The 13,851-nt window shown below is 42.8% G+C and overlaps 1 protein-coding gene across 1 annotated transcript in view; it reads left to right on the forward strand.

Moving 5' to 3' along the window:
- Positions 1–360: 360 nt before the first annotated feature.
- Positions 361–13,851, forward strand: part of LOC106583702 (ceramide synthase 5) — a 94,466-nt gene continuing 80,975 nt past the window's right edge. Inside the window, exon 1 of the mRNA XM_014168206.2 lies at positions 361–849. Within this exon, the coding sequence (XP_014023681.2) occupies positions 677–849 (173 nt within the window). The 5' untranslated portion in view covers positions 361–676. The remainder of the gene's footprint in view (positions 850–13,851) is intronic.

The raw sequence follows: 13,851 nt of genomic DNA on the forward strand, positions 1-13,851 counted from the left end.
ATGAAAATGGCTAATTTGTTTGGACATTTTCTGAGATAAAATGCCTATTATACCCATATAATGTTGATAACAGACAATGAATAAGTTAAATATTTATGTTGATAATGTCCTTAAGATATGCTACATTAGGCTATAGCGTAGGCTGCTGATGAGACAATTGTCGGCAAACATTTAATTTGAAGTCAAACCAGATGGTTGGAAATTGATTTTGGGCTAATTGAATAACTACGTTAGTTGATCATGGTACGCCCACCTGATAATTACAATCATGACGTTTCAGAACGTCTCCCGTGTAATACTATGGACGACCACTTGGTGGCGCCCTTCCATTATTGTTCAACTTTTAAAGTCCAGTCTGAGGGACAAGACCATTTTCTACATACATCACACATTCACCTATATTGGGCACATGATTTTAATCACGGATTATTATTGATTATCTCTTATTTTGACAAGAACGCTAGCTAGCTAGGTGGCTGCGGACTGGTAAAGTAACAGTATTCCATCAACGGTACCTCTGAATAGCGGGCGGGAGGTGGGGCCGTGGCCCATTTCACTTCCTTAATGCAACAACTCCATCACGTCAGGGGCACGAAACGGAGGGACGGCGGTGGAAACCTTTCTCAACTTTTTTCCTTGGGATATATTTATTTAATCGAAGCCACTTTTGGTGACTATGGCTGCTCTTTCAGCCTGGTTTTGGAACGAGAGATTTTGGCTCCCACATAATGTGACTTGGGCGGACCTTGCAGACCCAGCGCCCGGGGTGGAGTATCCAAAAGCCAGTCACTTGCTCTCTGCCTTACCGCTGGCTTTGGGGATCTTTGTGGTCAGAATACTATTTGAGAGGTACGTACTGTCTGTTTTTTGAACTCATATCATTACATTCATCAACTCTTTCATGAAGATAACACTCGCCCGGCCGTGCCAGTTGTCTTTGCAGTCACAAATACTACTGGAATATTTAATAATTGAAAGGAAGTGTACTTGGAATTGATTAAGAACCTAAGGTAATTTGGGAGGTTTGCCCACCCTAGCTAGCTAAGCTAACCTGTTGTCTGTCTGGTCGCCTGTCACTTCCTAATGAGAGCTCTGGAGCAAGACGACTCATTCCAGGTTTCTTCCAACTCATTTATGGAACAATCTTCAAAATGTTCTTAAAGTTTATGTTCTGGTGCCTCAAGGGCAGTTCAGAAAGATGATTGAGGACCTTATTACTGATGAATGTGTTTTGTTTTTTATGACCGTGTTTTTCTTTCTGTTTGCTATTTTGTATTTATATTGATGTGTGTATTTTCTGTCATTTAGACCTGGCTCTCAGTATGACTCCCTGATTAAAATAAAGGTTAAATCAATCAATGCAAACCATCGAAATAGATAAATGAAGTAAGTTCATTATCTGTTTGATGTAATAGCTTTGGCAGACACTCAGTGACTGTACATCAGAACTTGATGACTGTTGTCATGGCTGGCTATGGTCTGTGTTGTTAGGCAGTTATTACAGTCAACGTTACATCATTCCTCTGTCGTAGCTAGGCTACAACCCACCCCAATACACAGGTTGCCTGCAATTCAAACCAGGCCTGGCAATTATAGCTATACAACTGCTGGAGAGTAAACATTTATAACAGACCCTTGTCACTGAGAAAATGGGAATGAGAAAATGACACAGCATGGAAACGGTTTCACTTTTGAGAGTTTTAGGGCTTAGTTAGGTTGAAATCAAAAGACAAAGTCCTGTGATGATGAAGAGTTAAATTGTAGGCTTTTCATAGTGGCTCTGGATATTGTGGGCATTTCACCACATTGGTCATACTTTTAGTGCCCATTTTCATAAAGTGTCTCAGAGTAGGAATGATGTTTTAAAATAGGCATACATTTTGAAGATTGTATCAGTCTGGTCTCATAGACTACACGTAACATAGTTAATGTGAATCCGGGAAACTGTTTTGTTACATTAGACAGTAGGTTATCGTAACATATTGTATGAATTGCAATTTGTAACATATCATACGAATTTGAATGATGTCATCCACAAATTAATACATACCATATGAAATGTAACATATCTTACTAATTAGATGGAACCAGATTTACATTTACTATGTTACGTCTACCCCTGAGTCCAGGTTGGTTAAATGGACAGGTGGGACCTGATCCTAGATCACCTCTACTCTCAGATGCTTGATACCGCCCCAGATCTTCACAGTGCAAAGGAGATGGGCAGCTCAAGGGAAAGGGGTTTGTTTCTGGATGTAAGGGACCTCTATCCTTCCTCACCTCTATCCTTCCTCACTTCTCAGGAGAAATAAATCAATCAAATAAATAACATTTTATTTGCTGTGAATACAACAGGTGAAGACCTTACCATGAAATATTTACTTACAAGCCCTTAACCAACGATGCAGAATTGTTTAAAAAAAGTTAATAAAAAATAAATTTAAAAAGAAACACAATAAAATAACAATAACGAGGCTATATACAGGGGGTACCGGTACCGATTCAATGTGCGGAGGTACAGGTTAGTCGAGGTAATATGTACATGTAGGTAGGGGTAAATTGACTATGCACAGATAATAAACAGTGAGTAGCAGCAGTGTAAAAAAGGGGGTCAATGCAAGTAGTCCGAGTGGCCATTTGATTTATTGTTCAGCAGTCTAATGGCTTGGGGGTAGAAGCTGTTCAGGAGCCTTTTGATCCCAGAACTGGCACTCCGGTACCGCTTGCCGTGTGTTGGGTAGCCAACCACCACATTCACTTGGCACATAAACACAGCCACGAATAGAATAGACTTATGAGTACCAACTATGACATCTGTAGGAGGATTATATCTGTAGGAGGGAGTATAATCCTTCTGAGATATCTACTGCAGCACTCATCCTCCACATACAACACCCGTTCTGTCAGTCACATTCTGTTAAAGGTCCCCAAAGCACACACATCCCTGGGTCGCTCCTCTTTTCAGTTCACTGCAGCCAGCGATTGGAAAGAGCTGCAACAAACACTCAAAACTGGACAGTTTATCTCAATCTCTTCATTCAAAGACTCAATCACGGACACTCTTACTGACAGTTGTGGCTGCTTTGCGTGATGTATTGTTGTCTCTACCTTCTTGCCCTTTGTGCTGTTGTCTGTGCCCAATAATGTTTGTACCATGTTTTGTGCTTCTACCATGTAGTGTTTCTACCATGTTGTTGTCATGTTGTGTTGCTACCATGCTGTGTTGTCATGTGTTGCTGCCTTGCTATGTTGTTGTCTTAGGTCTCTCTTTATGTAGTGTTGTGTTGTCTCTCTTGTCGTGATGTGCGTTTTGTCCTATATTTATAAACTCAGCAAAAAAAAGAAACGTCCCTTTTTCAGGACCCTGTCTTTCAAAGAATTCATAAAAATCCAAATTACTTCACAGATCTTGATTGTTCACTGTTTCCCATGCTTGTTCAATGAACCATAAACAATTAATGAACATGCACCTGTGGAACGGTCGTTAAGACACTAACAGCTTACAGACGGTAGGTAATTAAGGTCACAGTTATGTAAACTTAGGACACTAAAGAGGCCTTTCTACTGACTCTGAAAAATACCAAAAGAAAGATGCCCAGGGTCCCTGCTCATCTGCGTGAACGTGCCTTTGGCATGCTGCAAGGAGGCATGAGAACTGCAGATGTGGCCAGGGCAATAAATTGCAATGTCCATACTGTGAGAAGCCTAAGGCAGCGCCACAGGGAGACAGGACGGACAGCTGATCGTCCTCGCAGTGGCAGACCACGTGTAACAACACCTGAACTGGATCGGTACATCCGAACATCACACCTGCGGGACAGGTACAGGATGACAACAACAACTGCCCGAGTTACACCAGGAACGCACAATCCCTCCATCAGTGCTCAGACTGTCCGCAATAGGCTGAGAGAGGCTGGACTGAGGGCTTGTAGGCCTGTTCTAAGGCAGGTCCTCACCAGACATCACCGGCAACAACGTCGCCTATGGGCACAAACCCACCGTCACTGGACCAAACAGAACTGGCAAAAAGTGCTATTCACTGATGAGTAGCGGTTTTGTCTCACCAGGGGTGATTGTTGGATTTGCGTTTATCGTGGAAGGAATGAGGGTTACACAGAGGCCTGTACTCTGGAGCGGGATCGATTTGGAGGTGGAGGTGTCCGTCATGGTCTGGGGCGGTGTGTCACAGCATCATCGGACTGAGCTTGTTGTCATTGCAGGCAATCTCAACACTGTGCGTTACAGGGAAGACATCCTCCTCCCTCATGTGGTACCCTTCCTGCAGGCTCATCCTGACATGACACTCCAGCATGACAATGCCACCAGCCATACTGCTCGTTCTGTGAGTAATTTCCTGCAAGACAGGAATGTCAGTGTTCTGCCATGGCCAGCAAAGAGCCCTGATCTCAATCCCATTGAGCATGTCTGGGACCTGTTGGATCAGAGGGTGAGGGCTAGGGCCATTCCCCCGAGAAATGTCCAGGAACTTGCAGGTGCCTTGGTGGAAGAGTGGGGTAACATCTCATAGCAAGAACTGGCAAATCTGGTGTAGTCTGAGGAGGAGATGCACTGCAGTACTTAATGCAGCTGGTGGCCACACCAGATACTGACTGTTACTTTTGATTTCGACCCCCCCCTTTGTTAAGGGGCACATTATTCAATTTCTGTTAGTCACATGTCTGTGGAACTTGTTCAGTTTATGTCTCAGTTGTTGAATCTTGTTATGTTCATACAAATATTTACACATGTTAAGTTTGCTGAAAATAAACGCAGTTGACAGTGAGAGGACGTTTCTTTTTTTGCTGAGTTATATATATTTTTTTATCCCAGGCCCCTGTCCACACAGGAGGACTTTTGCCTTTTGGTAGGCCGTCATTGTAAATAAGAAATTGTTCTTAACTGACTTGCCTAGTTAATTAAAGGTTAAATAAAAAATCTGTAGTAGGATTATATCTGTAGGATCATATAATATTTAGCTTCTGGTTTAACCTTTACCTTGGAGGTAGTAGATACCTGTCAGAAGGTGAGTGTAGCTGGTACAGGAAATCAGGCGCAGGAGAGCAGAATGAGTGAGCAACGTACTTTAGTCAAAAAAACAAAGGCACAAGGTAACAAATACACTTGACCAATAACCAACGGTAAACATTACGCACGGTGAACACAGCACCTGCCGAAAAACCAGCCATCATGAACCGAACTGAACATAGAAACAATCACGCACAACAAACATGGGGGAAACAGAGGGTTAAAGTTCATGAACATGGAATTGGATAATGAAAACCAGGTGTGTAGAAAATAAAGACAAAACCAATGGAAAATGAAAGATGGGTCAGCGATGGCTAGAAGACCGGTGGAGTCGACCGCCGAACGCCGCCCGAACAAGGAGAGGAACCGACCTCAGCGGAAGTCGTGACAACACTCTCATATATCCATTACATAGTTGAACCTTTTCTCTGTGAGGAGAGGAGTAAGCAATAACCCGTTTGAGAATGTTTTGTCCTAAAGCACGTCCGGGTTTAAACCTCTTCTACTGGACATGTTGGGATAAGGTTGGCCGCCTAATATCCTAAATGATGTAAACAGTGCATCCTTTAGTTCACTCAACATCTCTTTACAGTCTCCCTCACGTACACACACCTCTAGGCTACATTATTTTAGTAGTTTAATGAATGTTTTTCAACTGTCATACAGACAGACAGCAGCTAGCTTGCCTGACTTGCTCAGGTGACCCCCCCATGCTCTCAGATAGTATGACGGTCACAGGATTTACAAGCTGTTGTAGCGTTGCCTCTGTCTCTTGGCAGCAGACCTGGCTTCTAATAGGATACTATTGGAAATAATTGCAAATACTTTCTTTGGGCTTGATTGAGCTTGTCTGCCTTAATTGACCAATAGAAAAGTCCTAAAACTGCAAACACAAAGATTTCTGCTTGGCAGCAGGGCCCAGCACAGGGTTTGTGTATTTAAATGTTCTGGTCCTGAGGAAGAACAGGAATGTTTTGACTTGTCTTTTATGTCTCTTCCTGTTGCCTCTTTTTATATATATATTTTTTAATTTAACCTTTATTTAACTAGGAAAGTCAGTTAAGAACAAATTCTTATTTACAATGACGGCCTACCAAAAGGCAAAATGTCTCCTGCGGGGGCTAGGATTAAATATAAAAATAAATTAAATAAAAATATAGGACAAAACAAACATCATGACAAGAGAGACAACACAACACTACATAAAGAGAGACCTAAGACAACAACATAGCAAGGCAGCAACACATGACAACACAGCATGGTAGCAACACAACATGACAACATGACCATAACATGGTAGCAACACAACATGGCAGCAGCACAACATGGTAGCAGCACAAAACAGGTTACAAACATTGTTGGGCACAGACAACAGCACAAAGGGCTGTGCCTCTGGTCTGATCATCCATTCCTGTTCAGAAGACCATTTGTAGTAGGAGTAACCCTCGGAAGACCATTTGTAGTAGGAGTAACCCTCGGAAGACCATTTGTAGTAGGAGTAACCCTCAGAAGACCATTTGTAGTAGGAGTAACCCTCAGAAGACCATTTGTCGTAGGAGTAACCCTCAGAAGACCATTTGTAGTAGGAGTCACCCTCAGAAGACCATTTGTAGTAGGAGTCACCCTCAGAAGACCATTTGTAGTAGGAGTAACCCTCAGAAGACCATTTGTAGTAGGAGTAACCCTCAGAAGACCATTTGTAGTAGGAGTAACCCTCAGAAGACCATTTGTAGTAGGAGTAACCCTCGGAAGACCATTTGTCGTAGGAGTAACCCTCAGACTGTCCACTTTCCAACCGAGATTACAGGTAGCCTATCAAGGATATACAACCTGGATAAATAATTTTACCAAGTCTACACTAGGCAATATCTAATAAAGCTGTTGCGTACCAGATTCACAGGACTGCAAACAGAAAAAACGTTCTCATTTCACCCACTGTCAGCTCCTAATTGTTTGCTGTCTGACTCTTCACTCAACGATGGATGCTATAGGCCTAAATTCATCGAGCTAGATAACAGATCTCTGTTGATGGCTCCATCAGTCAGAGTAAGCTACATACTAACATTTAACATCTCTATAATCTATCATCCCCGAGGCTTCAATGCACATAATACATAAGGATGTAAGTTACATTAAACTTTTGTGTCCAAATCATTGTTCACGCTGAATTCATACAGGGGATTTATGAAGGACAGATGGCGTAAACTTAACACTAGACTGTAAAGCAAACTGAGATTTGAAACAATAGCCTGGCCTATGGTGTAAACACCAGTGGTGTAAAGTACTTAAAGTAAAAATAATTTAAAGTACTACTTAAGTAGTTTTTGGTGGTATCTTTACTTTAATATTTATATTTTTGACAACTTTTACTTTTACTCCACTAAATTCCAAAAGAAAATAATGTACTTTCTACTCCATATATTTTCCCTGACACCCAAAAGTACTAGCTACATGTTGAATGCTTAGCAGGACAGGAAAATGGTCCAATTCACGCACTTAAAGAGAAAATCCCTGGTCATCCCTACTGCATCTGATCTGGCTGAGTCACTAAACACAAATGCTTTCTTTGTAAATGATGTCTGATTGTTGGAGTGTGCCCCTGGCTATCTGTAAAAAAAAAGACAAAAAGAAAATCGTGCCTTTTGGTTTGCTTAATATAAGGAATTTGAAATGATTTATACTTTAACTTTTTATACTAAGTATATTTTATAAATTACATTTACTTCTGATACTTAAGTATATTTAAAATCAAATACATTTTTACTTTTACTCAAGTAGTATTTTACTGGTTGACTTTTACTTGAGTCATTTTCTATTAAGGTATCATTACTTTTACTCAAGTATGACTATTGGGTACTTTTTACGCCACTGGTAAACACTGATAACTAAGCTAGTTTATCCTATGGTGTAAACACTGTTAATTAAATAAAATAAAATCGTATTAGTCACATGCGCCAAATACAGGTATTTGGATGCACTGTTTACATTCTTTTATTTATTTTATTTCACCTTTATTTAACCAGGTAGGCAAGTTGAGAACAAGTTCTCATTTACAATTGCGACCTGGCCAAGATAAAGCAAAGCAGTTTGACAAATACAACAACACAGAGTTACACATGGAGTAAAACAAACATACAGTCAATAATATAGTAGAAAAATAAGTCTATATACAATGTGAGCAAATGATGTGAGATAAAGGAGGTAAAGGCCAAAAAAAGGCCATGGTGGCGAAGTACATACAATATAGCAATTAAATCACTGGAATGGTAGATTTGCAGTGCAAGAAAGTGCAAAGTAGAAATATAAATAATGGGGTGCAAAGGAGCTCAATAAATAAATAAATACAGTAGGGGAAGAGGTAGTTGTTTGTGCTAAATTATAGATGGACTATGTACAGGTGCAGTAATCTGTGAGCTGCTCTGACAGCTGGTGCTTAAAGCTAGTGAGGGAGATAAATGTTTCCAGTTTCAGAGATTTTTGTAGTTCGTTCCAGTCATTGGCAGCAGAGAACTGGAAGGAGAGGCGGCTGAAGGAGGAATTGGCTTTGGGGGTGACAAGTGAGTAATACCTGCTGGAGCGCGTGCTACGGGTGGGTGCTGCTATGATGACCAGCGAGCTGAGATAAGAGGGGACTTTACCTAGCAGGGTCTTGTAGATGACCTGGAGCCAGTGGGTTTAGCGACGAGTATGAAGCGAGGGCCAGCCAACGAGAGTGTACAGGTCGCAGTGGTGGGTAGTATATGGGGCTTTGGTGACAAAACGGATGGCACTGTGATAGACTGCATCCAATTTATTGAGTAGGGTATTGGAGGCTATTTTGTAAATGACATTGCCGAAGTCGAGGATCGGTAGGATGGTCAGTTTTACGAGGGTATGTTTGGCAGCATGAGTGAAGGATGCTTTGTTGCGAAATAGGAAACCAATTCTAGATTTAACTTTGGATTGGAGATGTTTGATGTGAGTCTGGAAGGAGAGTTTACAGTCTAACCAGACACCTAGGTATTTGTAGTTGTCCACATCTTCTAAGTCAGAACCGTCCAGAGTAGTGATGCGGGCAGGTGCAGGCAGCGATCGGTTGAAGAGCATGCATTTTGTTTTACTTGTATTTAAGAGCAGTTGGAGGCCACGGAAGGAGAGTTGTATGGCATTGAAGCTTGTCTGGAGGGTTGTTAACACAGTGTCCAAAGAAGGGCCAGAAGTATACAGAATGGTGTCGTCTGCGTAGAGGTGGATCAGAGACTCACCAGCAGCAAGAGCGACATCATTGATGTATACAGAGAAGAGAGTCGGCCCAAGAATTGAACCCTGTGGCACCCCCATAGAGACTGCCAGAGGTCCGGACAACAGGCCCTCCGATTTAACACACTGAACTCTACCAAGACTATTGAGTCTGCCGATGAGGATGTGGTGAATGACAGAGTCGAAAGCCTTGGCCAGGTCAATGAATACGGCTGCACAGTATTGTTTCTTATCGATGGGGGTTAAGATATCGTTTAGGACCTTGAGCGTGCCTGAGGTGCACCCATGGCCAGCTCTGAAACCAGATTGCATAGCGGAGAAGGTGCGGTGGGATTCGAAAAGGGCCGGTAATCTGTTTGTTGACTTGGCTTTCGAAGACCTTAGAAAGGCAGGGTAGGATAGATATAGGTCTGTAGCAGTTTGGGTCAAGGGTGTCCCCCCCTTTGAAGAGGGGGATGACCGCAGCTGCTTTCCAATCTTTGGGAATCTCATACGACACAAAAGAGAGGTTGAACAGGCTAGTAATAGTGGTTGCAACAATTTCGGCAGATAGTTTTAGAAAGAAAGGGTCAAGATTGTCTAGCCCGGCTGATTTGTAGGGGTCCAGATTTTGGAGCTCTTTCAGAACATCAGCTGACTGGATTTGGGAGAAGGAGAAATGGGGAGGCGGGGTAGGGGTAGGGGTAGCCAGGTGGAAAGCATGGCCAGCCGTAGAAAAATGCTTATTGAAATTCTCAATTATAGTGAATTTATCGGTGGTGACAGTTTCCTATCCTCAGTGCAGTGGGCATCTGGGAGGAGGTGCTCTTATTCTCCATGGACTTTACAGTGTCACAGAACTTTTTTGAGTTTGTGTTGCAGGAAGCAAATTTCTGCTTGAAAAAGCTAGCCTTGGCTTTTCTAATTGCCTGTGTATATTGGTTTCTAACTTCCTTGAAAATGTGCATATCACAGGGGCTGTTCGATGCTAATGCAGAACGCCACAGGATGTTTTTGTGTTGGTTAAGGGCAGTCAGGTCTGGAGAGAACCAAGGGCTATATCTGTTCCTGGTTCTACATTTCTTGAATGGGGCATGCTTATTTAAGATGGTGAGGAAGGCATTTAAAAAAAATAACCAGGCATTCTCTACTGACGGGATGAGGTCAATATCCTTCCGGGATACCCAGGCCAGGTCGATTAGAAAGGCCTGCTCGCTGAGGTGTTTCAGTGAGCGTTTGACAGTGATGAGTGGAGGTTGTATGACCGCTGACCCATTACGGATGCAGGCAATGAGGCAGTGACCGCTGAGATCTTGGTTGATAACAGCAGAGGGGTATTTGAGGGCAAATTGGTTAGGATGATATCTATGAGGGTGCCCGTGTTTACGGCTTTGCGGTGGTACCTGGTAGGTTCATTGATAATTTGTGTGAGATTGAGGGCATCAAGTTTAGATTGTAGGATGGCTGGGGTGTTAAGCATGTCCCAATTTAGGTCACCTAGCAGCACGAGGTCTGAAGATAGATGGGGGGCAATCAGTTCACATATGGTGTCCAGAGCACAGCTGGGGGCAGAGGGTGGTCTATAGCAGGCGGCAACGGTGAGAGACTTGTTTTTAGAGAGGTGGATTTTTAAAAGTAGAAGTTCAAATTGTTTGGGTACAGACCTGGATAGTAGGACAGGACTCTACAGGCTATCAGGAACTTGAAGCTCTCAACCTGCTCAACTACAGTCCCATCGATGAGAATGCGGGCGTGCCTGGTCCTCTTTTTCCTGTACAGTCTTGACCAAACGTTTTTGGAATGACACAAATATTAATTTTCACAAAGTCTGCTGCCTCAGTTTGAATGATGGTAATTTGCATATACTCCAGAATGTTATAAAGAGTGATCAGATGAATTGGAAAAGGACCAGCTGACATCATGTGAGTGATTCTCTCGCTAACAGGATTTGAGCCATAAGAAGTTAACGGGATTGATTTGACAACATCCGGTGAAATGACAGAGCGCCAAATTCAAATGAAATTACTATAAATATTAAACTTTCATGAAATCACACATGCAATACACCAAATTAAAGCTACACTTGTTGTTAATCCAGCCAACGTGTCAGCTTTCAAAAAGGCTTTATGGCGAAAGCAAACCATGCGATTATCTGAGGATAGCACCCCACCAAACAAACACAGACAATCATAATTCAACCCGCCAGGCGCGACACGAAACTCAGAAATAAAGATATAATTCCTTCCTTACCTTTGACGAGCTTCTTCTGTTGGCACTCCAATATGTCCCATAAACATCACAAACGGTCCTTTTGTTTGATTAATTCCATCGTTATATATCCAAAATGTCCATTTATTTGGCACGTTTGATCCAGAAAAACACCGGTTCCAACTCGCGCAAAATATCTCATAAGTTACCTGTAATCTTTGTCCAAACATTTCAAACAACTTTCCTAATACAACTTTAGGTATTTTTTTACGTAAATAATCGATACAATTTAAGACGGGATAAATGGTGTTCAATAGCGGAGGAAAACAAAGTGAAGCGTGCTTTCAGTTCACGCGCCTCAACCACAACAGTACACTTCACTCGACCCTCGTTCTGAACAGGGCTACTTCTTCATTACAAAAAGGAAAAACATCAACCAATTTCGAAAGACCGTTGACATCCAGTGGAAGCGATAGGAACTGCAAGCAACTGCCTTAGAATTCTAGATTCCCATTGAAATCCCATTGAAACTTGAGGTCACTCTCTTTTTTTTCCTGGGTGGTTTGTCCTCGGGGTTTCGCCTGCCAAATAAGTTCTGATATACTCACAGACGTTATTCAAACAGTTTTAGAATCTTCAGTGTTTTCTATCCAAATCTACTAATAATATGCATATCCTAGCTTCTGGGCCTGAGTAGCAGGCAGTTTACTTTGGGCACACTTTTCATCCGGACGTGAAAATACCGCCCCCTAGCCTAGAGAAGTTAACACAGGTGTGAGTGTTGACGAAGACAAGGCTGGAGATCACTCTGTCATGCTGATTGAGTTCGAATAACAGACTGGAAGCTTCAAAAGGAGGGTGGTACTTGGAATCATTGTTCTTCCTCTGTCAACCATGGTTACCTGCAAGGAAACACGTGCCATCATCATTGCTTTGCACAAAAAGGGCTTCACAGGCAAGGATATTGCTGCTAGTAAGATTGCGCCTAAAGCAACCATTTATCGGATCATCAAGAACTTCAAGGAGAGCGGTTCAATTGTTGTGAAGAAGGCTTCAGGGCGCCCAAGAAAGTCCAGCAAGTGCCAGGACCGTCTCCTAAAGTTGATTCAGCTGTGGGATCGGGGCACCACCAGTACAGAGCTTGCTCAGAAATGGCAGCAGGCAGGTGTGAGTGCATCTGCATGCACAGTGAGGCGAAGACTTTTGGCCTGGTGTCAAGAAGGGCAGCAAAGAAGCCACTTCTCTCCAGGAAAAACATCAGGGACAGACTGATATTCTGCAAAAGGTACAGGGATTGGACTGCTGAGGACTGGGGTAAAGTCATTTTCTCTGATGAATCCCCTTTCCGATTTGTTTGGGGCATCTGGAAAAAAGCTTGTCCGGAGAAGACAAGGTGAGCACTACCAGTCCTGTGTCATGCCAACAGTAAAGCATCCTGAGACCATTCATGTGTGGGGTTGCTTCTCAGCCAAGGGAGTGGGCTCACTCACAATTTTGCCTAAGAACACAGCCATGAATAAAGAATGGTACCAACACATCCTCCGAGAGCAACTTCTCCCAACCATCCAGGAACAGTTTGGTGACGAACAATGCCTTTTCCAGCATGATGGAGCACCTTGCCATAAGGAAAAAGTGATAACTAAGTGGCTCGGGAACAAAACATCGATATTTTGGGTCCATGGCCAGGAAACTCCCCAGACCTTAATCCCATTGAGAACTTGTGGTCAATCCTCAAGAGGCGGGTGGACAAACAAAACCCCACAAATTCTGGCAAACTCCAAGCATTGATTATGCAAGAATGGGCTGACATCAGTCAGGATGTGGCCCAGAAGTTAATTGACAGCATGCCAGGGCAGATTGCAGAGGTCTTGAAAAAGAAGAGTCAAGACTGTAAATATTGACTCTTTGGATCAACTTCATGTTATTGTCAATAAAAGCCTTTGACACTTATGAAATGCTTGTAATTATACTTCAGTATTCCAAAGTAACATCTGACAAATATCTAAAGACACTGAAGCAGCAAACTTTTTGGAAATTAATATTTGTGTCATTCTCAAAACCTTTGGCCACGACTGTAATCCACAATCATCTCCTTTGTCTTGATCACATTGAGGGAGAGGTTGTTGTCCTGGCACCACACTGCCAGGTCTCTGACCTCCTCCCTATAGGCTGTCTCGCCATTATCGGTGATCAGGCCTACCACTGTTGTGTCATCGGCAAACTTAATGACGGTGTTGGAGTCGTGCCTGGCCGTGCAGTCATGAGTGAACAGGGAGTATAGGATGGGACTGAGCACGCACCCCTGAGGGGCCCCTGTGTTGGGGATCAGCGTGATGGATGTGTTGTAGCGGGGCAGGGGAAAAAGAGGGAGAAGCATCGGGGATAGTTGCATTAGAAGGG

Source organism: Salmo salar, chromosome ssa22 (assembly GCF_905237065.1).
Source record: "Salmo salar chromosome ssa22, Ssal_v3.1, whole genome shotgun sequence".
Taxonomy (NCBI): domain Eukaryota; kingdom Metazoa; phylum Chordata; class Actinopteri; order Salmoniformes; family Salmonidae; genus Salmo; species Salmo salar.